Source organism: Theropithecus gelada, chromosome 7a (genome assembly GCF_003255815.1).
Source record: "Theropithecus gelada isolate Dixy chromosome 7a, Tgel_1.0, whole genome shotgun sequence".
Taxonomy (NCBI): Eukaryota; Metazoa; Chordata; class Mammalia; order Primates; family Cercopithecidae; genus Theropithecus; species Theropithecus gelada.
In genome coordinates, this window is record NC_037674.1 from 42,894,212 (window position 1) to 42,921,688 (window position 27,477).

General features: G+C 37.6%; 1 protein-coding gene across 7 annotated transcripts in view; it reads left to right on the plus strand.

Annotated features, from left to right (window-relative positions):
* IQCH (IQ motif containing H) overlaps nucleotides 1–27,477 on the plus strand; it is a 258,516-nt gene that overhangs the window by 64,903 nt on the left and 166,136 nt on the right. For 5 of the 7 annotated variants that reach the window (XM_025390845.1, XM_025390849.1, XM_025390846.1 and 2 more), the window contains one exon: nucleotides 26,927–27,055. In XM_025390845.1, coding sequence (XP_025246630.1) covers nucleotides 26,938–27,055 — 118 coding nt within the window. In that variant the 5' untranslated portion in view covers nucleotides 26,927–26,937. Of the gene's footprint in view, nucleotides 1–19,415; nucleotides 19,537–26,926; nucleotides 27,056–27,477 lie in introns of all 7 variants that reach the window. The other 2 variants (XM_025390843.1, XM_025390844.1) reach the window with 1 other exon arrangement.

Sequence of the window (27,477 nt, forward strand, 5' to 3'; positions counted from 1 at the left end):
CCGAGTTGGGGTAAGGGGTGACACATCTTCTTGTCACTAGTTTATACGTCCTATCTGAGTAATTACACTATCCAGAGGATGAGAGAAACCCTGGCTGAAACAAACAGAATGTATCAGGAGGAGAAAGAAAAATAAGACACAAGAGGAAACCAACCCATAGGGGAAGTATTCTTGGGCGATTTCTTGGTGAGAAATGCTGCTTGCCTTAGCTCCCAAAGCCACTAGGAGCTACTTTTAGAGAAAAATAATTCTCCTTTTTCCTTGTGTAGCTGGTGAGAGGCCCAGATATGTCTAATGGTTAAGCTCAGATATACTAATACATTATATGAGCTTGCCTGGGGACCTAACCACTTTAAGATTGTTCCTAAGAAAACTCAATTTTCTGAGTTCCAAAATGCCCTTTTCCATTTCTCACTTAAGATGGGGCTGACCCTTATGGAAGGTTATCGGGAGGAGTTGTATAGTGAAAAGAGCAACCCAAGAGAGCAGTGGCATTGTCTTCTCCACTCATTTAAAAGTATGCTCCATACCTAATACTGGGTTAGTTTAACATAACCATAATTTTGAGCAGGAGGTTTTACTTTTTCAGAAAAGGATTTTCAAACTGTAATCATCTTATGGAATTATCATGTCATCTAATTTATGGAATTAGCATTTAATCTAAACATTTAAATCCCAGGGAAATTACCTATCACTAACTTGCTACCATCTTGGGTTTAGTATTCCATTTACCCATAGCTTAAAGTGTAGAACCTGGACTTTAACAGAAGGGAAGGTAAATCTCTCAGCAACTTCTACTTTCTAATTTGAACACTTGCAGGACACCTAACTGTGCTTCTGCTCTTGGCTGCATGTTAACCTGGAAGGTACTACATACTCAGGATAAATACTGCGTAAGTGTTAAGCAATAGCTAACATTTCTGAGGGCTTGTCTGAATTGTGCATGCTGTTAAGTACACTTTACATGGATTATCTCACATAATCCTCACAGTAACCCTAAGAGGCAAGTACTATTCCTACTTTCATTTTACATTTGGGGAAACTGAGGCAAAAACCAGTTAATAAAATTCACCCAAACTCACACAAGCTAAAAGTCGAAGGATGTTAATTCAAACTCAACCAGTTGGCTTTCAACCTAGCATTCTTTATCCTTATTCTATACTACCTTCCAGGTAGCTTTGAGGGTGGTGATTTTGACCTGCATTTGAGGGACATATCTGGGCCCAGCCCAGTCAAAGATTGCTTTCTTAATGACCAAGGAATTTGATGAAGAAATTTCTCTGCCCCAGTCTGAGACAGAAGTAAAAGATCAGAGTATTTAATAAAGGCTGTATTAACTCAAAGACTAGAACAAGAAGATGAGCTAGTACTTTTAAGATGAAAACTTCCCCAACTACATTCATATCTCTAACTCAGACATAATGTCCAACTTGGTCAGAATGCAATATAAATTTGCATTTATTTGTATGTGACTTTGAGTAATACCTTGTTAAAGACCCGTATAATCAAGTGAGAACTGTGTTAAGTTTTTCTTTTTCTTTTTTCTTTTTCTTTTTTTGAGACAGAGTCTCACTCTGTTGGCCAGGCTGGAGTGCAGTGGCACGATCTCGGCTCAGTGCAACCTCCACCTCCTGGATTCAAGTGATTCTCCTGCCTTAGCCTCCTGAGTAGCTGGGATTACAGGTGCACACTACCATGCCTGGCTAATTTCTGTATTTTTTAGTTTCACTATGTTGGCTAGGTTGGTCTCGAACTCCTGACCTCAAATGATCTGTGCGCCTCAGCCTCCCAAAGTGCTGGGATTACAAGTGTGACTACCACACCTGGCCAGCCCTCTTTTTTCCTATAATGATGTCTATCCAGATCTTTTAAGGGAGAAGGAATTTTCCCTTGCCTAGGCCATCATAGCATCCTTTTAAAGCATTCACGTGGTATACGTTGAATTGAAAGGGGAGTTTGTATCTTTTCCTCTTGTTAGATCTCCTGGAACCATATTTTTTTCACTTTCATATCTTCCAGGGTACTTTACAAAATGCATTATGCATAGAAGGTACTCAATAAATGATTAATTTAATTCAATAAAATGTAATTGAATGTTTGAAGAGGAAAGATTCTAGAGAGAAGTGACAGGGCAGGGAGGGTCTGTCTAGTCTTATGGGCATGGTTTTCAGCCGTGTTTCTCTCATCTCTCCATCTCCTTCTTCCTACCCCCAAGCCCTACACACAACTTCCCTTAGGTGATTGTAGCACAATCCTAGGGCTTATGTTTTGGCAGTGAGCCCAAGGCCCAGGTAGGCAACATAGCAGCTGACTTTAGGAAGCAAACATGAAGCTTTGTTCACCCCCGTGCCCAATTTTCTGATTATAACACTTTTTTCACATTCTCATTGAAGAAAACTTGGAAAATACAAGGGTTGAAAGATAAAAAAATTACATAACCTCAATCCCTCCACCTAGAGATAATTATTATGAACATTTAAATGGATTTGTTTTCCATGTTTGGATGTATGATCTACCTCCCTCCTTCCTGCCCTCCTTTCCTTCCTTGCTTCTTTCCTTCCTTCTCCCTTCTCTTCTTTTTGTTTCTCTCTTTCTCTTTTTTTCTCTTCTCCCTCTCCACAGTTCCCTCTCTAATGAGGAACACATGTACCTAGTAATAATCTTCACATAAAAAGTGGGGAACCTATGTGAAGAAAACTCCAAAACTTTAATGAACAACATCAAAGAACACTTGAATAAATGGAAAGATATATCATATTCCTGAGAAGGAAAATGTTTGTAAGCATGCCAGTTCTTCCCACATTAATCTTTATGTCCAATGTAATTCCAATCAAAATTCATATGGGTTTTATTTGGTTTGCATGGAATATTAATTTTTTCAACTTGCTAGTGTTCATCATCTTGAAGAATAGGCAAAAGGCCTCGTTTCTTTTTTCCCTAAAGAAGATTAATGAAGGTGAACTTTTCATACCACTTACTAAAGCATATAATAAAATTACAATAATTATTTCTACGGGTAGAAAAATTGATAGATCAATGGAATAAAAAACTCAGCATAGATATTGACCTTAGTGTAAACAATAACTTGGAATGTAATAAAGGTGACACTGTAAGTCAATGGGAAAGGGAGGACTTGTTAGATGAATGGTGCCAAGTCACTTAGCTAATGATTTGGGAAAAAAAAATTAGATTAAATCCTAACCTTGCATTCTATACAAAGAAAACTCCAGATGGATTAAACTAAAGTAAGATGTTTTAAAAAGAAGAAATAAAGAAATTAGGGCCGGGTGCGGTGACTCACGCCTGTAATCCCAGCACTTTGGGAGTCCAAGGCGGGCGGATCATGAGGTCAGGAGATTGAGACCAACCTGGCTAACATGGTGAAACCCCATCTTTACTAAAAATACAAGAAATTAGCCAGGCGTGGTGGCGGGCACCTGTAGTCCCAGCTACTAGGGAGGCTGAGGCAGGAGAATGGCGTGAACCCAGGAGGCAGAGGTTGCAGTGAGCTGAGGTTGTGCCACTGCACTCCAACCTGGTAACAGAGCGGGACTCTCTCAAAAGAAAGAAAGAGAGAGAGAGAGGGAGGGAGGGTAGAAAACCATTAAAAAGAACTATTTTTCAAGTTTGTCAAAGGAAGATTTTTTTTCAGCATCATAACCTCATATAATATTGACAATCCTCATTACAAGAAAAGTCCATGTTTCTATTAGGCTCCAATCGTAGACCTCACACTAATTCCTAGGTCATATTCTTGGGGCAAATCACTTATATTTCATGGGCTTTAGTGTGTTTGTCACTTTGAGGTATTGGATCCAATCATCTCTAAGATCTGTTCTAGTTCTGACCATCCATAATTCTGATCGAAGTCTGTTTCCTTTGGTTTCCTTCCTTCCCCATTTGTGACCACTGACACGTGACATGTGGGACAGAAAAGCAGACCAGGTGAAACTGTTTTCTGTACTGATTGTGGAAATAAAATTCACAGAGGGTATTGTTTTTTCAATTTATGCATTCAACAGAGCATTTGTTGAGTGCTTTCTATGTATGCAACAAAATATGCAACTTGTCCTCATCACTTTTACTTGTTACTACTTTTACTACTCAGAGTGTATTAAAGACATTGTTACTCCCAATTTTCCAGTCATATAATTAACATATGGCGCTCTCAGAATTTGAAGATATATTTTCTTTTGACAATCTGATTCAGAATCTAGAAAAATTATTCGAAGAGAAATTGTGAAAAGGACAAACTCTTACACACAGACATATACATATAATATTAAAATGATCGAATGAATATTCCTTAAACATTCGCTTCATTACTAAACGAGTTAATTTTTTTTTAAATGGACTGTATCTGAGATTAATCCCTTCATTGACTTCGGCAAAAATACCTGAACTGTAAGCGCTCCTAGCCTCCTTTCAGGTTTGCTTAGGCATCTCTTCCACAGACTTTACTGATACAGCATAGAAATTATGGCAAAGCCCAGTGGAGTCATTGAAGTAAAAGTCTCAGTACTGCTCAGGAAGGGATGCCAAATTAAATAAAAAGAGCCCCAGCAGTTCTGCAGCTGCGTGCCAACCCAACTGCTGGGATGAGGTAAATGAGGACCAAACTTTATTTCACTTATGACCCCAGCCAGTATTTAAACGAAAATGCCTAGAGAGTGGCACACTGCTCTGTAATAAGGAATAAAAGGAAATAGCAAAAATTATTATAATAAATGATAAATTCATTCCCAAAGTCTTTCTTAGATCTTAAGTGAAACGACTACCATTTACACTCATTTCTTCTCATGTGGTATCAACTATACACATTTTTTCTTATGAAATGTAATAGTCATGTAAGTGAAATGGACAGTACTTTGTTCTCTAGTAATTACTTTTCCAGATTACAATTTCTGTTGGAATACCACAAATAAATGTTATTAAATATAGTGAGAAAAAATAGCAACAAGGAATCATTACATTTTTGTCAACCTGAATTCCTCAGAAAATTCTGGGTCCAGTGTGTCTCAAGCTCCTTTGAAGAAAAGTTTTATGTAAAATCGAATTATCACTTGTCTTTTATTAATAGCTTTACAGAATGGGCTCCTATTAACAAATTATAGCAATATCATTGTTAGCTATGTGTCAATCCTTGAATCATTTTTTTCCCTAAAATGTATCCCAAAGAATGCTGGTTCTTTGGAATGTTAATAGGTATTCCACGCAAAAAGAGTATTGTGGTCCCATAAAATTGGGAAACATGAGGTTAAAGAGAGTCAGACTGGTTTTTATGCCATTAAGCCACCTGGAGTCACTAACACGCTGGTGTGCCTTTATGAATCTTTTTTTTTTTTTTAAATTATACTTTAAGTTCTAGGGTACATGTGCATAACGTGCAGGTTTGTTACATATGTATACTTGTGCCATGTTGGTGTGCTGCACCCATCAGTTCATCAGCACCCATCAACTTGTCATTTACATCAGGTATAACTCCCAGTGCACTCCCTCCCCGCTCTCCCCTCCCCATGATAGGCCCCGGTGTGTGATGTTCCCCTTCCCGAGTCCAAGTGATTCTTTAAGAAGAGGAAATGCAGTTAGCAATGTTTCCCAAACTTCCTCAGAGTCCCTTTCTGCAGAATAGCTCACAGAACTATATTCTGAGGAGCACACTTTGGGAAATTTTGCTTAAGTGCTGGATTTCATAACAATTTTAATGGAAAAATTTCTGGACTACATTACATACTTTGCTTCGTTAGTCACATTTTACCATAAGTTAACTGTTTTTTGTGGGGGATTGGGACATCATAATAACTCTACTTTATGTAATGCGCTGTATGGGGTCTGTGAGGCATGCAGATGCCCTCACTTCAGATAGCTGCTGTGTGTTCAAAATAGTATTTCTGCTGCAGTTTCCCCCACAGTCATTTCTATTCACCACGTTCTTTAAGTCTGTGTTCACAATCCCCCTTGTCACTTCTGCTGCTAACTACCCTTTTATCAGCCTAAAACCCCTTCCAGCTCTGCAAATTGTGATCCTATGTGTGCCTTTTCTTTCTTTCTCTTTTTCTTTCTTTCTTTCTTTCTTTCTTTCTTTCTTTCTTTCTTTCTTTCTTTCTTTCTTTCTTTCTTTCTTTCTTTCTTTCTTTCTTTCTTTCTTTCTTTCTCTTTCCTTCCTTCCTTCTCTCTTTCTTTTTCTTTCTTTTTCTTTCTTTCTTTCTTTCTCTTTCTCTCTCTTTCTTTCTTTCTCTCTGTCTCTCTTTCTCTCTCTCTCTCTCTCTCCCTCCCTCCCTCCCTTCCTTCCTCTCTCTCCCTCTCTTCTCTTTCTTTTTTTCTGTGTTCTCTCTTTTTCCTTAGGCCCTGCCTATCCTGAGCTTTGGCAGCAGGGTACCTTGGCTTTTATCAGAAGCCAAATGGCAACACTGTTTTCTCCAGGTTATTGAATCAACCAATCCCAGCTTTGTTTCCACTCACACTTCGAAACTTTTCATTTAGTTCCCTGTCCATATTCATATCTGTACTATATAATATACTCTGTATAATTTCAATCTTTTGAAATTGATTGAAACTTATTTTATGGCCTAGGATATCGTTTATGTTGGTGAATGTTACATGTGCATTTGAAAAGAATGTATATCCTACAGTTGTTGGTCTGTAGTGTTCTATAAATGTTAGGTCCAGGTAGCTGATGATGATTTTCAGCACATCTATATACTTACTGATTTTTAAAAAATTAATTGTTCTACCAATTACTGAGAAGAGGCTTTTAAAATCATCACCTCTAATTGAAGATTTGTCTATTTTTTCCTTTAGTTTTGATTATTTTTGTTTTACATATTTTGTGTTAATATTATTAGAGACATTCACATTTATTATTGTTGTATTTTCTTGGTTATAAGAAACTTACATCTGTTTAAGACTCTTTCATCTGTTTCATCTGTTTAAGAAAAATCTCTTTTCCTCTCTCATAATTCTCTTTGTCTTGAAGTCTACTTTGATATTAATATAATTACTTCATCTCTCTTTTGCTTACTGTTTGCATGGTATATCAGTCTTTTTTGTTGTTACTTTCAACCTGTGTCTTTAAAATTAAAATGCATTTCTTAGAGTAGCATTTATCATGTCCTGTTTTTTAAGTTCAGTCTGATAATCTCTGCTTTTTAGAATGTTTAGTTCATTTCCATTTAATGAAATTTAGACATGGTTTGATTTAGAACAACTGACACAGGACTTTCCTTGTCTGCTTTGCTGACTGGGGACCTCCACAACTGGCGACATCCTCCCTGGGCCTTGCTCAGCCCTGGGCCCTGACGCTGGAGGTGCCCTGTCCGCTCAGCCTGCCTAGGTTACTTATGTACAGCCCTTTGCCTGCGTTAGGTGGTTCCCAAGCTCTTGTCCCACATCTAAGAAGAATGAGGTTATGGTAACAATTTGAAGGTTGAGGAGGACAGAAAAACATCTTATTGAGCAACAGAACAGCTCTCAGTGGACAGGGAATGTGGGGGGTGGTTCCCCACCCTCGCAGTTGGTTTCTCTTCCAATCTGGCTGGGTCTAGGGTTTTTTATGGACTCAGAATGGGGAGTGTGTGCCGATTGGTTTGTGAGTATGCAAAAAAGGTTAAAGGGAAAATACCACTCAAAGGTGGGCATGACAATGTAAAAACACAATTAGAAAAGGCTAGGTATATGTAAAATAGGTGAAGGGTGGGGATCAATCAGTGGAAAGCACACCAAATGGGAAGAAAGGTTCTCGATCTGGTCCAAGGATTTACCTGAGACTTGTAGCTAGGCTTTAAATTGTCTCAGCCTGAAGGTCGGGTTTCACTGGGGACCTACCCCATCTGCCTAAGCATTTATCTGTCTCCTGCGGCTATCACAACCATCTTTCTATTTGTTTTCTATTTATCCCATCCATTTTTTGTTCCTTATTCTTTGATTTCTGACTGACTTAGAGTTACATATTTTTAAATAATTTTTAATATTCCATTTTAAATCTTTTATGACTTTTAACCTATACCTCTTTACATTATTTTTATTGGTTGCTCTAAGAATTACAATATTCATCCTTAACTTACTAGAGTTTCTTTGGAGTTAATATTGCACCAGTTCACATAAGATGTAAGGAATTTGCAACTATTGACCTCCCAATTTTTGTGCTATCGTTGTCATCTACTTTACGTATATTATAAAATGCACACTGTATAATAATTTTTGTTTTAAATAGCCAATTGTCTTTGAGAGAAATCATGAGAAGAAAAAGATATAATCTTTTATATTTGCCATATATATCTGAGTTGTCATCTGAAGTCATTTTCTGTCAGCTTGAAGAATGTTTTTAAGCATTTCTCTCTTTTTTTTTTTTTTTTGAGATGGAGTCTTGCTCTGTTACCCAGGCTGGAGTGCGATGGCATGATCTCAGCTCACTGCAACTTCCACTTCCTGGGCTCAAGCGATTCTCCTGTCTCAGCCTCTCAAGCAGCTGGGATTACATGCGCCCACCACCAGGCCCAGCTAATTTTTGTAATTTTAGTAGAGATGGAGTTTCACCATGGTGGCCAAGCTGGTCTTGAACTCCTCACCTTGTCATTTGCCCACCCCAACCTCCCAAAGTGCTGGGATCACAGGCGTGAGCCACCACGCCCAGCTGCAAACATTTCTTAAAAGAAAGCTAATGCCTGCTGGTAACACTTGCTTGTCTTTTGTCCAAAAAAAAAAAGTCTTTAGACTGGCCGAGCACGGTGGCTCACACTTATAATCCCACCACTTTGGGAGGCCAAGGCGGGCGATCACTTGAGGTCCAGAGTTCGAGACCAACCTGGCCAACATGATGAACCCCCGCCTCTACTGAAAATATAAAAATTAGCCAAGTGTGGTGGCACATGCCTGTAATCTCAGCTACTCAGGACGCTGAGACAGGAGAATTGCATGAACCCAGGAAGCAGAGGTTGCAGTGAGCAAAGATAGCTCCATTGCACTCCATCTTGGGCAACAACAGCGAGACTCTGTCTAAAAAAAAAAAGTCAAAAAAAGTATTTAGATTACCTTTATTTTGAAAGATTTTTCACTGGGTGTAGAATTTGGGGTGGCCATGTTTTTTATTTTTTCCCTATTCAGTGCTTTAAAGTTCCATTGTTTCTGATGAGAAGTCAACCATTAGTCAAATAATTGATCCCTATGTGTATAATGGATCTTTTTTTCTTTTCTGACTGCTTTCAAGATTTTCTTGCCTTTGGCTTCCAGGGGTTTGATTATCATATGCTCGAATGTAGTTTTCTTTGTGTTTATTCTTCTTGGGGTTCATTGTATGAGTTTCTAGGATCTCTAAGCTTATTTTTTTTTAACAAATTAGGGAACATTCTGGCCATTGTTTCTTTAAATATTTTTCTCTATAATTCTCTTCCTCCTCTTCTTCTGGGGCTTCAATTACATGCAGATTATACCACATGATATTGTCCTACAGGTCACTGAAGAACCATTATGTAAAATTTTTTTTCTTGTTATTCAAATTAGGTAATTGCTGTTGATTGCTCTTCAAGTTCCCTACCCCTTTTTCTGCCCACTCTAATTTGCTGTCAAACCTATTTGATTAATTTTTTATTTCAAATATTTTACTTTCAGTTTTAGAATTTCCATTTAGTCCTCTTTTATATACATTTAATTTCTCTGCCAAGATTTTCCATGTGTTCATTTAGTATTATTACAATTTTTTAAGGTCCTTAAAATATGTATAACAGCAGCTCTAGAGTCTTTATCTGCTCATTCTAATATCAGAGTCATCTTAGGATCTGTTTTTATTGCCTATTTTTTCTTTTGACTATGGACTACCTTTTCCTATTTCTTTGTATATACAAAAATTTGTATTGTTATGAACATTATAAATGTTATGTTGTAGAGACTTGGAATTGTTATCTTGCTTTCTAAAGTGCTGATATTTATTCAAGTAGGCAGTTAATTTGGCTAGATTCAAACTCCAGACTCTATCCTTGCTGTGGTTGGTAGCAACTGAAATCTCTGCTCAGTTTTTACAAATCTTTAACGGTTCCATCCTGGCTGGGCTCCTTAAAAACCTCTTTCAGATACCTGGAGCTCAGAGGTCAGCCAAGGATTTATATGTCATTTATTTGCAATTTTTGGAGTCTCCTCTCCTTCTTGCAATTTCCTCATTTCTATTATTTCCCCCTATTTTCAGCTTTTATGACAGCACTAAACTCCATCCTCTGACTTTCAAGCCAGTAAGACTGTGTTTTTCTTCTTGAGTTATAGCCACTCTGCCTTTCATAGTCTGAGAAGTACTTCCAGGCCAGAAATTACACACACATACATCTCAACTGTTGCAGTTCCCTTCTTTCAAGATCAGCCACCCCCTAGTTTCTGCCTGCTTTCATTCTCAGTGCCTTCAAATAGTTGGAGTTTTGTGGGGTTTTTTTTGTTGTTGTTTGTTTATTTTTTACATTTTGTCCAGAGTGTGTTATTATTGTCTTCAGGAGAGAGTCTTTTATAAGCTGCTCCACCATTACCATAAAGGTGATACTTGCTATTGTATTACCCTTATCAAAATAGAAGATATTTGCTACTAATATGTCCATTTTAATTGCGCCTTCCCAGAAAGCTTTAAGTGATTATTTTTTAAAACATTCTTTGCTCTTTTTCTTATTCACTTGAGATAATAAGACAGAATTAGATGAGCTTTGAATTGCATAATGCCTTCAGGATAGTATACAAATAATTACAATATATGTTATAAATGTAACAAGATAAGTAAAAAGAAAAACTATAGAAAATCAGAGGAAGAAGAGATCAGAAGTGATTTCCTACAGGAGATTACATTTAAGCTAGTTGTTAAAGGGTGACAAGAATTTAATAGCAGAGTCTAGAGGAGAAGAATATTCTAGAAGGAACATTATAAGAAATGCAAAAAAGTGATAGTGAGGCTCAAGTCTTACTGATTATATGTATAATTTATGACTTAAAATCAATACTTAAAAGTTCATGGCATGAACATACTGCTGTACTTAACAACATGGTGAATCTCACAACCAGTTTTGAAAGAAAAAAGTCAGATACAAAAGAATACCTACTGTAATAATCTATTTATATAAAGTTTGAAAACAGAAAAACAATAGGTGGCAATAGAATTCAGAATGCTGGCTGTCTTTGAGTTGTGGTAGTGACTGGGAGGGAGCAAAAGAGGGGCTTCTGGTGCCTGTAATGCTCTACTCCTTGCTCTGGATACTAGTTACCCACAGTGGTCACTTGGTTACAATTCATCACTTTTGCCTTTTAAAAAATGAATATTGTGGCTGGGCATGGTGGCTCACACTGGTAATCCCAGCACTTTCAAAGGCTGAGGTGGGAGGATCACCTGAGCCCAGGAGTTTAAGACTAGCCTGGACACCATGGTGAAACCTCATCTCTACACAAAATACAAAAATTACCCAGGCCTGGTGGTGTGCACCTGTAGTTCCAGCTACTAAAGAGGCTGAGGTAGGAGGATTGCTTGAGCCCAGGAGGTCAAGGCTGCAGTGAGCTGTGATTACACCACTGCACTCCAGCATAGGCAAGAGAGCAAGACCTTGTTTCAAAAAAAAAAAGAAAGCAAGAAAAAGAAAAAGAAAAAAATGTTGTACTTCAATAAAATGTTTACATGGAAAAAAAACCCATTCACACATTCCTGGTGTGAAAAATAATTTATGGAATGCATCTCCATATATTAATTCATTAATTCCTCACAATAGCCTTATGGAAGAACAGTGATGGTGAATTTTATGTAAAATAGGATTCTAGAAATTCAAAATATCATGATATAAAATAATAAATTCTTGCTTTATTTTTATTTTTAGAAACTGGGTCTTTCTGTCACTTAGGCTGGAATGTAGTGGCATAATTATAGCTCACTGCAGCCTTAAACTCCTGGGCTCAAGCAATCCTCTCACCTCACTCAGCCTCCCAAGTAGCTGAGATTGCAGGTGCATGCCCAGATAATTTTTTTTATTTTTTGTAGAGACTGGATCTCACTATGTTGCTTAGTCTGGTCTCGAACTCCTGGCCTTAGGCAGTCCTCCCACATCACCCTTCCAAAGCACTGGGATTGCAGGCATGAGCTGCTGCACCCAGCCAGATTCTGACCTTATACATAAAGGTTGAAATAATTCAAATTTGAGTGAATTTTATACATATATATACATACACACACACATATACACATATATATACACATATATAGTGAATTATATGTGTGTGTGTGTCCTGTATTATTTAGTATATGAGTTCTGAAAATATAGAAAATAATAATAGATTAAATACAACCATAGTTAACAGTTTGAGCATGGCAGTTTGTGGCTCATCTGGCAGTTCTACAATGTCAGGTCCACACACACTTTCCATCTGACTGCTCTGACCTCCTGGACAGGCACCTTGTGATCTCAGATGGCTACTCACCTCCCACCATCATGTCTTTATTTCAGTCAGCAGAGTCAGTAGGTTCCTATACCACTGGCCAGAACCTTGTCTGAAAGCCACAGAAAGCTGCAAGGCAGTCTGGGAGGTATAATTTCTGGCTGAGTAGTACATTGGATGTCAGCCAGCAGTCTTTGCCATACCTGCCATTCTTTGCCTGTCTTGAATTATGTGAGTTCAGAATTATGAAATGCTTCCAGAAACAGATCCTTTACATAAAAATTACTTGCACTGTAGATAAGAGGATTCCTGTTTTACAGAAGATAAAACAGACTCAGAGAAGTTAAATAACATACATTCTGCACTTTGCTAATTAGGTGACAGAGCTAGGAATCCAATCCAGTGCTCCAAGCCCAAGATTCTTGCCTTTACTATAGATGCCTCCCCAGGGAATTTTCTTCTGTCTCCAAGAATGCTGTTAAACCTGACCAAGAGGAATTGAGACTCCTACTGTAGCTAAGTTAAGTGGCACCAAGAAAGACCTGAGAAAGCTGGCAGAGTGGTAGGACATAAGGGTAGAGCTGGTGACCTAAGCTGTGCTTGGTGAAAGCATCAGAAACTAAGAAAGTACAGTAAAAAACAAAAAACAAACAAACAAAAAAGCCCCACTGGGCCATGAAGCAGTGACTTGCATTTTTCATTCTGCCTCTGAAATTGATAAACTGTATGCTTTGACTATTTCTCCTTTCTGTTTCTGAGTTTTCCTCTTCCATAATATGGGGAGGGGATTGGGACAGGGTTGCCGAATATGATCATCCAGGTTGAGCACAAATTCACTAAGCAGAAGATGTGGGAGCGAAGTAGAGAAGTACAGCATAGCTCGAATCCTAACCTTTCCCGACCCTCCAGGTACTACCAGCAAATTGTAAAAATACTGAGATTCTCAAAAATACTACAAAATCTGGAGAGAAGACAATCAAGCAGACATCCTTATTTTTTCTGTCTTCTGACTACAGAGACTTTTAAGAAACGTGAAATTGGAAAGTATATAATATGTCTGACACTTTCTGAGAAAAGTAAAGTCTTCAGGACTCTATGAAAATATTCCAGAGTGCTTGGGGGTTGAAGGTAGGGAGGGATGGCCTTATCTTCAACTAAGTAAGCAAGCCCTGATAGATGATGTTTATCAAGATCTCAAGAGAGGCAAGAGCGCCTAAAAACTTTAACAAGGACTGCATACCTCGACAGAGGCTTCCCCTGTCCAAGCCCTCAGGTAACAGAAAGGTAGAAAAACCCCAGAATGCCCAGTTCTCACATGTTGCTGGGAGAGATGACACACTGGTACCAAATAATGGGGGAGGAGATTCTACATAACAGCAAGTAGAATGTCTGGACAGAGCTACCCAAGTACGCACAAGGAAAAAAGAAATTATATAGTCACTATACGGATTTCCTGTGGTCTTTGCATTTTCTCCAAGTCCGTATTTCACCCACAGCTAATGAAAGCAAGGGAGGGGAAATGGAAGGGAGAATTATGGGCTGCAAAAGACAAAGTCTAATGTAGAAACAACATAAATGAAGGAACAGAAGGAATTTTCTCACAATTTCTTCACATTATGCTACAACCTAATAAGAACATAAATTAATTAAAACGAGCTCAAACATGAGATGATAAAATAGCAGAATTAAAAAAAGGGAGATTGCAGATATAAGGAAACAAATTGAATACCAGAATACTTTATGGAACTCATAAATAAACTATAAATACAATGAACATAACAAACATTGCTGAATATTAAAATACTGACATAGAGAAAAGACTGTAAGTACAGTAAATGCAGAAGAAAAAGACAAAGGAGGTTAATTAGAAGCTAATAGATATACCTATTAGTTTGGTACAAACTATAACAAAGAAATCCAAAAATATAATGACTTAAATAAATTAGTTTATTTCTCACTCTCAAAACAGTCCACTAGTGAGAAGTCCAAGGCTGGCAGGACAGCTCTGCTCCACACAGTCGTTCAAGATATGGTTTCTTTCATCTTGATCTCCATCAGCTCCTCATTACAGTAGTTACAGGACATTCTAATCCCAAAGGTGGAAGCTGGCTCCTCTCCATACCTACATTTCAGCCCACAGGAAGGATGATGATAGTACTGCCAAGCACTCTGTGGACACGACCCAGAGGTTACACAGATCATTTCTGCTTACACCTTATTGACCGGAATTTGGTCATTTGTCCACATTTAGCCACAGGGGATGCTGGGAAATGTATTCTGTAAGTGGACAGCCATGTACTCAGCTGAAACTCAGGATGTACTATTCTACAAATATTTTTTAGGTAAATATTTGGATTTCAAAGAGAAAGAATGCTTCAGACATCCAGATGAAAAGAAAGTAAATCACCTACCGGGGTGGAAAAGCAGATGGCTGTCAGACTTCACAATAATTCTCATTGTGGAAGAAAATGGTGCAATGTCTACAAAATTTGGTGAAAAGAAAGAATGACCCCAGATGTAATTCAAGTATAAGTTGCATTAATTCTAGTAAAGTACACATGAACACTTGTTGGGAAAAACTGCTTGGTAACCAAAGCTAGCCAATTAAGAGATCAATCAAAGAGCTCAAGCAGAGAATCCATGACAAATGAACTATTTGTGAGCACTGGACCCATTTACATGTAGAACTGATACTAAGCAATCTTAGAATTATGGTACCAAAACAGAATGGGAACATTATAAATCTGGGTGATATAAAAATAATGATACAATCATATTAGGAGGTGAGGGAGTGGAGATCAGGGCATCAAGAGAGTTCTGATTATCTCACCATTTGAAGCTAAGATATAGTATCCAAAATGAAATCTTGTGGTAAATAGATCTAAACGTTTTTCAGAATCAACTTTATTTAACTCTAGAGCAGGGGTACACAAACTACTGCTTGAGGGCCACCTGTTTTTGTAAATAAAGTTTTTGTCCATTTTGGCTGTTACAACAAAAATACGATAAACTGGGTGGTTTATAAACAATAGAAATTTATTTCTCACAGTTTTGGAAGCTGAGAAGTCCAAAATCAAGCTGCTGGCAAATTTGGTGTCTGGTGAGGACCTGTTTCCTGGTTAATAGATGGCGCCTTGTCTCTGTGTCCTCACATGATGGAGGGGACATGGCAGCTCTCTGGGGTCTCTTTTTATAACCCCATTCATGACGATTCCATCCTCATGATCTAACCACCTTCCAAAGGCCCCGTCTCTTAAAAGTATCACATTGGTGATTAAGTTTCAACATGTGAATTTAGGGGGGACACTAACATTCAGACCGCAGCATACAGCTTCACCCATTTATTTACACATTGTCTGCCTGCTGCTTTTAACTACAAAACAACAGATCTGAACAGAGCCTTCATGCCTAAAATATTTGTTATTTGGCCCTTTAAGGAAAAATTTGCCAGACCTTGAAGAGGCATCATTTTTAATTCAGAGAAATCTTGTGGTAAAGAAATATTTATTTGAAGTTTAATAATGTGTTAGATTTAATGCAGCCTTTTTTCCTTGTGTAAAATTAATAACATAAGTCCTATTTTTATACAAGGATGTATTAATCATTCTAAAGATGTCAGGGATGATGGATCACCTGATGATATTTGCCTTGATTTCGTAAACTTTTGTCTTTTGTATTTCTACACTGCTTGAAATCTTTATAATGGGCATACATCATTTTGACCAGAATAATAAAATAGAGTGGTTTTCCTATTTGAAAACACTGGAAGCAAATATGCCATAATATTAACAGTAGTTAATTCTGGCTGATGGGAATATGATTGCTGTTTTCTTCTTTAAGCTTTTCTATATTTTTTACATTTTCAAAAATTTTCGGCTGCGCGCATTGGTTCATACCTGTAATCCCAACACTTTGGGAGGCCAAGGCAGGAGGATGGCTTGAGCTCAGGAGTTCAAGACCAGCCTGGGCAACATAGTGAAACCCTGTCTCTACAAAAAAACACAAAAAAGTAACCAGGTGTGTCGGTGCACACTTGTGGTCCCAGCTACCTGGGAGGCCGAGGTGGGAGGATCACCTGAGCTCAGGAGGTGAAGGCTGCAATAAGCTTTGATCATGCCACTGAACTCCAGCCTGGGTGGCAGAGTAAGACCCTGTCTCAAAAAAAATTTTTTAAGCTATTATAGAAGATTTAACATCAAGTGATAAAGTTCCGAATTCCAGTTGAGGAAATAATAATGAAAAACTAGCTAGAAGGGACATTGTTCTATTTATAATATGATTTATATTATATCATATTATACAAACTACAAAGTATGGTTGCAGAATAAAATATAATAAAAAGCATGACAAAAAGAAGCAGCCACAGCAGATGATATTTGAATCCTTTCAGGCTATCAGCACATTCATAAAGCTGGTTTCTTTAATTTCCATCAGTTTCAGTCTACCTTTCCAGTCTCATTCCCTCATCCTACCCTCCTCATACCCATACCCTATACTCCAGTCACATAGAGCTCCTCCTCATCAGTGAAATCTTTATGCATGAAATATGCTATTTTGCACCATTGCTACCACTTTTTCTACCTATAACTGCATCCTCTTCTCCACCTGATATAATTTAGTTCTTTCTTTAAGATGCAATTTAAATATCACTTACTGCAGTACATCTTAACTTTGGCTGTGCATCAGAATCACCTGGGGAGCTTTCTAGAAATACTGAGACCCAGGCCTCAGCCCACCTATTCTGAGTTAATTGCCCAGGGTTGGGGCCCAGGCAGCAGTATTTTTAAAAGCTCCCTGAGTGATTCTAACATACAGCCAGGGCTGAGAGTCGCTGCAAAGCCTTCTGCAATACAAGCAGGCAGAGTTAATTACTCCCTCTTCTATACTCCTACAGCCCTTAGCTTTTCCATTGCTCATGAAATTTAATGCTCATCGTGTTAAAGTTAGTGTTATATAGTAAGTGCTCAGTAAATGCTGAAGGTCGTTTCATTCCTTCACCCTCCAACCAAGCATACGCAGCAGTGGTTATGCTTACCATGGAACAGGACAGCACAGTGGGCAGATGTTTCCTATCTGACGCTATCTGAGGGATTTATTTCTGTCAACGAAAACACTACCTTCCATTTCCCAACACATACCCACACACACATACACACACGTGTGCACACACACACACTACACACACAGTCACCTCACTGCCTTTTCAGCGTAGTTCTTCGATCTGGTTTTTACATTGTTTAGACTGATGCAATTGAAAGAATTAAAGCAGTGTTATGAATGTGCTGATTGCCTGACAGAGTCTGAACATCACCTGCCTACTCTCCTCTCCTTTGTGTCATCCTTTATATTGTGTTTTATGTTGGATCCTGCTGCTTTAGCTTGCCAGAGCAGGTTGTCAGGTGTTCTTTGTCAAAGGCTTTCAGAAAATCCAGATAAATTATGCTCTGTGTCCTGAAACTGCCAAGCCTATATTTTACATCATCACAGTGCTTGACAGGTTTATTTAAGTTGAATCTTTCTCTCCTCCTCCGATTTACCTTTGTCTCACTGACCCCTATATCAATCAGACAAGTGGAGACCCTGCTACTTTTGATATTGAATATCCTCAGCTACGTACATGCCTTCTAGAGCATAGTGCATTGGGTATCTCAGCCTCTCTGATTAGGAGGAGATCCTGGAAGCTACTCATGTTTGGAGATGAGGTGGGGAGAGGAGAGCTGAGTGTGAGGGCAAGAAACCAAGGTGGATCAGGAAGACCAAAGTCTCATAATAAATAAATCTTATGAGTCCCACACTCTCATTAAGGGGAGGCTGGTAGCACCTCCCTTTCCCCTTCTGACTCACCTGGGGAGACACAGATTGCACTAACAGTCTATTCTTTCCTATTCAAAATACTATTTATATTTATTTATCAAACATCATCAAAGTGTTTGATATTCATGGTGTTACCACATCCTGGCAGTGGGGGCCCTAACCCTTTATCCAGACATTTCTCAGCTAATAGATACTTATTTTGTAAAGTGATTTTCTCCCCCTGGTCTCGATGAAGCTTTCCCTTTGTTTTTCCTTAAAGTCACTATGACCTTAATGGCAATAAGGTATTGTGCCACCGAGTCCAATGGCAAATTTTACTAATGTAAAATCAGATTAATTTCAGAATTGAATAATCTGTGCGTATCTAGTATACTGTATGGCCTGAAACAAATCTAATCTTTATGTCTTAAGTTCTTTATTAGTTAAATAGCAAACTGTTACCTAGTTCCCTTGGAAGTTATGCAAATTAATTAATGTTTGGAAAATGGCTTGAAAATTCAGTCTATAAATACCAAACAGTTGCATCTTCCCTGCTGAGAGAACCCAGGTAATTCATAAACTCCTATAATAAAGGTAAAAATAGTGTAGTTGGACTATACAATCAAATGTGATTTATATGCAATATATGTAATCTTTAAAATCTAGAAACCATTTAATAGAAACAATTCATATTTCGTAACTGTAATAAAAACATTTTATGACTTTAGGAAAAGTAATTATCTTCTATAACTAATCCAGATATTGTGTCCTTGTAACCATCTCTGAGATCTGCAAAAAAATCTACTCAGGATTAATATTGATTGATATGTTTATCTTTTAATTCTTCCAGGTTTTTTTTTAACATTAACACTCTAACATTTATTTCCTGGGAAATTTTTTGGTACAAAACTTTGCTGTATTCAAAACCTCCTCTGTCAAGATTTAGCATTTTTATATTGTAGTCATTAAAATTGAACAAAATCTTAATAGTTCTTTTATTAACTACTATGTTGACTTTATATAGTGGAAACCACAACATGTTAATTGGATTTAATTAGCTATTTTAAATTACACAAACTCCTGACAGTAGTAGACAATAGCACAGAGCATTCATGAGCAATAAAATTGGAGCTCATATTGCTACTTTATTAAAACTTAATGCAACTATTCATAACTTTATTCACTGTGTTCACTGTGAAGGCAGAAATGTTTGCTGAAACAAATTTTTGATTATCTAGGTAAATGTTCCAAAGTTAATCAAAGGGTCTACCGTATCCAACCTCACGGTTCTGCCGTCTTCTCATCGCACAGATCCCTATTTCACTCCTGTACCAGTCTTACAAGCAGATGCCCGCAAAGGTTAGTGATTCGATAGCCATTTTATGCGTTTAGGAACTTAAGAGAAAGAGCATTAAGGTAGGATCGGAGGCCTGAATTTGGACTCTGGCTCACCTACTGATTCTCCTGGGTGACCTCAGACAAGTCAGGTCCTCACTCTGGTCTGAGTTTCCTGCTCTGTAAATCAAAAAGTTGGACAAGACAATCACTAGAGTCCCTTCCACCTTTAAAATTCATCATTCTATGGATTTAATATTGATTATATTAAATATAGATGGTGTTATTACCTAGTAAAATGATCATTGTGTTTATGTGATAGCATTAGAATTTATTAAGTTTCTGAGCAGATCATTTCTGATATATTATTATTCTGGCAGCATTTTAAAAATTTATTTCAATATCCTATTATAAGGAAATATGAAGCCAGAATTAATGTAATTAGTGTTTAAACTATGCATGTTTTAGTCTAAACTCTAGTCTTGTGAAACCAGTGGATTTTGTTTTTAAGCAAAGGATTTCATCTTTATCTCAGTATCTCTAGTACCTAGAACCATATCCAGCATTTTGTAGATACTAAGTGTAGGTTGAGTGAATAAGAAAATGAAAGAATAAGCAAACAAGTGACCAAATACTGAATGTCCTAAGTGTAACCATCTCTGGTATTTAATTTAATTGACCAAAGTGTTAAAGAATGCCTAAGTGGATCCCTTTCCTATCTCAAATATGACTTAGTGAGATGGTCTTTAATTACTTCTTATCTCACTTTCTGCCCATTGGTCTGGAATATTTAGGACCCAAAGCTGGTTCCCAAAGGTTATTCTGCCACCTGGAAATCCAAAGTTCTCCAGCTTCTAGCTACTGCATCCTCTGTCTGCTGGTGGTAGATAACCTGAGATTATTATAAGTCTCTGGATTTGTTAAGCTCACAACTTTAATAGTTATAAACCATTGTTCAGCAATCTTTGTGACATATGCTTTCTAGTTAGCTTATGTAATATTTACTTCCTGGGAATACTAAATAACACCAGCAGAGTGTTCCCATTTCTTGCTTTAATACCATCTTATATTCTTCCTGAACCAAATTAGGATGAATGAAATAGTGAATGAATGAATGAATGGATCGATATATCCTTCTGTCTGTCTGTCTATCTCTCTCTCTACTATGCTTTAGCAATAGAGACAATAAAAAGTTGCCACAAAATAAAGGTAAATCTAGAATTTTGGCAACTTCATCCAGAAAAAAAATCACATTTTCATTTCTAAATTATCTTCATGAGAACACATGGCCTACCATAATATTAGGGATTAATAAATTAATCGACATATATTTATTGAGTACTTGCAATATGTCTGGTATTGTGCAAGATACTATGAATGTCAGGAAGCCACAAGTCACAGAAATATAAATACAGTGTCTATATTTTTTTAGGTGTTTCTAATGCCCTTAAATGTTGTTTAAGCCTCACCCCAGATCTACACAGGTCCAGAATGAGGTGAAAGACTAATAACATGCCGAAGAGAGAATCATTTTGAAAAATGAACTTTAAACTTTCCTACTTTTTCTTGAATACCTGGCTAAATCCAAAAAAGAAAGCTTCACCCCACCCCTCCAAATGGTTAAGAATACAAGTTTTACATTACATAGACCAAATTTCAGCTTGGCTCTGTGACCTGAGGCAAATTGCTCTCTGTCTTAGAATAAACTCTGAACTCTATGAACAAGGTGTACTTGATCTGGCCCTCACCTACATCTCCATTTCTCATCTCACTCAGCTGTCTTTATACTTAGCCACCTAAGCCTTCTCTCTAATCTTTATCAGGCCAAGCACATTTGCAGATCAGGCCTTCACAAGTGCCTTTTCCTCTGCCAGTAAGGGTCACTTCCTCAAGCACCTGTCCTTTTCCTTCAGAGATTATCACAGTTTATCATAATATATTTATTTTATTTTATTTTATTTTTTTAAGTATACATATGTAACAAACCTGCACGTTATGCACATGTACCCTAGAACTTAAAGTATAATAATAATAAAAAATAAATAAATAAATAAATAAATAAAAGAAAAAAAAATATATATATATATATTTATTTTAAATCTATTTAATATCTTCTTCACCACTAGAGGCTCCATGAGGTCTTTCTGGTTCGCCACTGCATCCCCAGCCCACAGAATAGTTCTTGACACATAATAGGCACTTTATTAGTTAAATGAATGACAGAATGAATGAACTTCTAATTCTTAATCTATTCAACAGGAAAGTAAGAGTGGATTTAATAAAACCTGGTGTTTTATTAAACATGATGAGGATTTAATAAAACAATGGTGTTAAAGGATAACTTTCAAAAACAGCTAAAATCACGACTGTCATACAAACATAAAATGAACACAGGTCAAAGATTTTTATTTAATTCATCAGTTAACAACCAGTTCAAAGAGAATCCAAAGAATGGACACATTTGTAGATCAGGAATATTGAAATAAATTTGCAAATAAATGCAAAATTGGATTTCCCATGAGGAGAATTCCCCTTCACCAGACAGAATTTGTTTTCATGTCTATAGATAAGAATTATTTGCATTATGATCAGTTATTTATAAAGTAACCTCAATATCTACAGTGTTGTAAGTAGCCTAATCAAAGACTAGGCTCAGATATTCACTGGAGATTTCAGGACTCTATTAAAAGGGTATCCAGTGATCCCATTTGCTTATTCTAAAACTTAAAAAATATATATTATAATCTTCTCCCCTTTTGACCAAAACAATCTCAAAAACCAAAAAGTCGCAGAATAAGGCTGGTCTCAGTAGGTTTGGCCTGATAATTTACATAGGTGGAGCAAAAATGTTCATTACCATATAAACTACCTTAAATTTGCTTTGTTGGAAGTTTTTGTAGGGAATCTCAGCCTGAATAAAATCCCCTATTATTTGCTATCCCAAGGCTAGGAAATCAAGCCCAAGAAACTCTGTTCATCAGATTTCAACTGCAGGTCCTATACATTTGGGTAAATTTCTCTCTTCTAGAAGTCCTCCAAATATCTTAAAGTTCTTGGGGCTATAGCATGTAACCTTCCTTACCACTTAAAAGGCTGAAAATCATGTAAGCCATATACCAGGCTAGTTTTTCTGGGAGGACTTTGTAAGCATTGGCTCTATCACGCATCAACCTTGATTCTGTAAAAGTGACTCGTCGGCCGGGCACAGTGGTTCTGCCTGTAATCCCAGCACTTTGGGAGGCCAAGGCGAGCTGATCACCTGAGGTCAGGAGTTCGAAAGCAGCCTGGCCAACATGGCAAAACCTCATCTCTACTAAAAATACAAAAATTAGCCAGGTGTGATGGTGGGCACCTGTAATCCCAGCTACTCGGGAGGCTGAAGCACGAGAATTGCTTGAACCCAGGAGGCAGAGGTGCAATGAGCCATGATCATGACACTGCACTCCAGTCTGGGCAACAGAGAGAGACTCCGTCTCAAAAAAAAAAGAAAAAGTGACTTGTTATACCTGATTAAATAAACATTATTCTCAAATATAAAATTCTAGGCAAGGCGTTGGCTCAATAGTGATTTTTCTTTTTTTTTTTTTTTTTTTTGAGACGGAGTCTTGCTCTGTCGCCCAGGCTGGAGTACAGTGGCCGGACCTCAGCTCACTGCAAGCTCCGCCTCCCGGGCTCACGCCATTCTCCTGCCTCAGCCTCCCGAGTAGCTGGGACTACAGGCGCCCACCACCTCACCCGGCTAGTTTTTTGTATTTTTTAGTAGAGACGGGGTTTCACCGGGTTAGCCAGGATGGTCTCGATCTCCTGACCTTGTGATCCGCCCGTCTCGGCCTCCCAAAGAGCTGGGATTACAGGCTTGAGCCACCGCGCCCGGCTCAATAGTGATTTTTCTAATTATATCTTAGTACAAAGAGAACAGCATCGAAACTATGTAAATTACTATATTGCCATGAAAAGTAGAGACTCAATGAGATTTTCTGAATTTGGGATGTCCAGGGAGCACATTCAAAGCATTACAAGTTTCATCTCTTTATATTTGGTAATTTTATGAATATTCAATTTATATAAGCACTTATTTATCTCTACAAGCCAATCAGAACAGAATTCCTTTAAGAGCCTTTATGATCTAATTTATTAACGCCATCTGGAGACAGGAAAACATTCTACACTCACAATGTGAGATAAGGAACTTTCTGAATTATGGATACAAAGACATATGGATAGAGTGTATATCCTCAATTCTACCATTTCAGCCACAGATAAATAGAGAATAAACACAGTGGCCAGACGCAGTGGCTCATGCCTCTAATCCCAGCATTTTGGGAGGCTACCAACGTAGACAGATTGCTGGAGTCCGGGAGTTCGAGACCAGCCTGGGCAACATGGCAAAACCCCAACCCCAACAAAAAATACAAAAGTGAGCTGGGCATGGTGGTGAACTTGTAGTCCCAGCTACTCAAAAGGCTGAGGCGAGAGGATGGCTTGAGCCCTAGAGGCAGAGGTTGCAGTGAACTGAGATCATGCCACTGTACTCTAGCCTGGGCTACAGAGTGTCTTAAAAAAAAAAAAAGAAAAGAAAGAAAAAGAAAAAAAAAGAAAGAGAAAATAAAAACACAAAAAGCTTACCAGTCCAGATATCAAAGAGTTGTTCTCCTTCCTTGTGAACAAGAAATTCCTAATTTGAGCTCAAAATAGACAGATGGACAAAAACTAACAAACTATGCTCTCTATAAGACATTAGATCATTTCCAGAGATCACCAAATTCCCAATCATGGCAGCTGCCAACAGGGAATAACTTGCCATTCATAAATGAATGAAAAAGATAAACAAATTAATAGAGAGTAAAATTAAAATTAGAAAAACAAGAAGCTTTAAATTAACCTGTGGGGGCCAAGAAAAATCATGCCTGGGCTTGGCTTCCTGTGAGATACATCATTTCTGATGATTTCAGGTGACCCTTTTGCTCATCTCAGTGGGAACTCCAAAACTGTTAAAGGATGATTTTTTCAAAAGTAAAGTTATGACTCTTATGTAAATATAAAATGAACACATGTCAAAGACTTTATTAACTTATTAATTGAGGGAACTAGCAAGATGTTACAGTAAATTCAAAGGACAATCCAAATAAACACATTTATAAATTGAGAGTATTTAAATAAATTTGCAAATGGATGCAAAACTGCCTTTTCAGGGACTTGTCCTTCCACATGTAAGAATTTAAATTTGCATGTGTAGAAACAAGAATTAGTGACATTCTTATCAGATTTCTATAAATGAACCTTAATCTTTATGGAATTATAAAATGGACAGTTAAAAACAAAGATGCAGCCTAGCACAGTGGCTCACACCCATAATCCCAAAACCTTGCTAGCCCAAGGCAGGAAGATTGGTTGAAGCCAGGAGTTCAAGACTAGCCTGGACAATATAGCAAGACCTAGTCTCTACATTAAAAAAAAAAAAAAAAAAACCAGATGTGATGGTGCTATTCCAGTAGTTTCAGCTACTTGGAAGGATAAGGCAGGAGGATCACTTTAGCCCAGGCATTCAAGGGTGCAGTGAGCTATGATGGTGCCACTGCACTCCAACGTGATCAACAGAATGAGACCTTGTCTCTAAAAAAGCAAAACAAAACAAAGATGCACAGAGTATTGTAGGACTGTAGGTCAGATAATCTTCAGAGGTTCCAGCATTTCAGTGAAAAGATACTCAGTAATCTCTTCTACTTATTCCAAAGTCTTAATTTTTTCCTTCCAATAGTAGATGGACACACATATGTGTTTGTCTGAAATTAAGATGATTGCTTCAACCAGCACTAAAGCACGGGTTGAAATCATGCTTATAGTCTTCAGAATTCTCAGAGAATGAAACTGACTCTTGAAATGAAAATATACTGAATTATAAGGAGACCTGTTTTTCACATCTGTGAAACAGGCAGAGTTCTTGGAAATGAAATTTGATATTTATAGGTGGAAAGTATTTGTGAGAACAAAGAATTAGTCTTAACAAGATTTTTAAAGTAGTTCAATCTAGTGTTATAAAAATTAAAACCCGAAGTACTAATTTCAAAAAGGTCCTAAAGTGTTATACTCTGGATCAGTAGTTTTTAAGTGTTAAGAGTACAAAAGATTAACCTGGAGTGCTTATTTAACGTATATGTTACTGGGCCCCAATTCTAGTGGTTCTCAAACTTCAGTGCACATGAATATCTCCTGGAGCCTTCAATAATGCAGATTACCAGGCCCTGTCCTCAGAAGTTTGGACAGGTCTGAGTTGGGGCCCAGGAATCTTTGCTTTTAATAAGAAATTCTTCCCCTAAATGAGTCTGCAGTAAGTAAACTGAAGATTTCTCTTTGGAATCATTGTTCTACAAGTGAACGTTTTTCAGCTCTCCAACCCTTCAGTGATCATTCTACTGAATTCCTATAACACTAGACTAACATTCTTAATAGTAATATAGTATAGAGGTCATAAGGTAAATGGAAATAATATTGGTCCCTCTTAGAAGGGACCAAGTTGTGTGCCAAATTCTTCAACTTAGGCCAACTTGAATACACAGTTTGTATTCTAGGATTTTGTTGAGACCCAGAGTTCTTTACTTACTTTCTATTATGTAAAAGAACAAGAAGAAACTGAAGCCCTACCACAAATTTATTGCAAGTCGTCCCCAAGTTTCTAGGTTTCTGGTTTCAGTATAGTAGATCCACCTTAACAAAAGTTTTCCCTCTAACAGCAGGCTTTGGTCAATCATTCATTGATTTATTCATTTGTTTATTCATTTAATGATGTCTCTTATCCTTTAAAAGATTTGGCACCAGCCATAGTAACACAGTATGAATGCTAGGAATTGTGAATTAGTTACATTAATACTAACCATTTTGCCCAGTTGTATCAAAATAACCTATCTGAGCATGAATATCTTCTGGTGATATGAGAAATGTCTGAAAATAACTCCTTATTTTATAAAGCATGACTGATTATACAACAGGGGCATGGTTTCAAGTATACAGATTTCCTTCTTTTGGAACAAAGGATCTCCTTAGTTATTAAGAATGTGTGCCTGATTTCTCTGAATTTTAAAAAGAGCAATAGTATTACCAATGATTGAAAATACCATAAGTATAAAGAAGTTTTAGTTTGCCTTGAAATTATATTTCCACTTTAAAATGAAATTATTTTAGTGCAATTTTATTTCATATTACTGCCATTGGAAATGACATTTTTCCTTGGGTTAGAATATTACATTTAAATGAATGTGTATTGTAGCTATTTTTTCATGCAAAGGATCAAGGCACTAGATGTACCCTCACAAATAAGATGATGAATGGAGTAAATTACACTTGTGAAATTTATAGAGCTCTGACTTTGTGGAATTGCTTGGAATTAAACTCACATTCTATTAATGTTTCTTTTTAGGGATTTTAAGTATGATAGAACGAGGGCTGATTCCACCAACAGCAAGGATTACCTTTCAGAATCCACCCATTATACCCAGAGCAGCTCCCCTGCACAGTTTTGGTGAAGCACGTAAGATTCCAGCTACAGGTAAGACACTCTCGCGTGTCTGTTCAGTTGGGGACACACAGATATTATCTCTGCCCCAAATCTAGCCTTCTAGTAGCCAACTTTTGTCCTCAATAATAGGACAAGATGAAAGTTGTAATCATCCTGAGTTTCACTTTAGTAAATAAATCAATTGGGCCGGGTACAGGCTCACACCTGTAATCCCAGCACTTTGGGAGGCCGAGGCAGGTGAATCATCTGAAGTCAGGAGTTTGAGACCAGCCTGGACAACATGATGAAACCCTGTCTCTACTACAAATACAAAATTAGTGGACGTGGTGGCTCATGCCTGCAATCCCAGCTCCTTGGGAGGCTGAGGCAGGAGAATCACTTGAACCTGGGAGGCAGAGGTTGCTGTGAGTGAAGATCACGCCACTGCACTCTAGTCTGGGCAACAAGGGCGA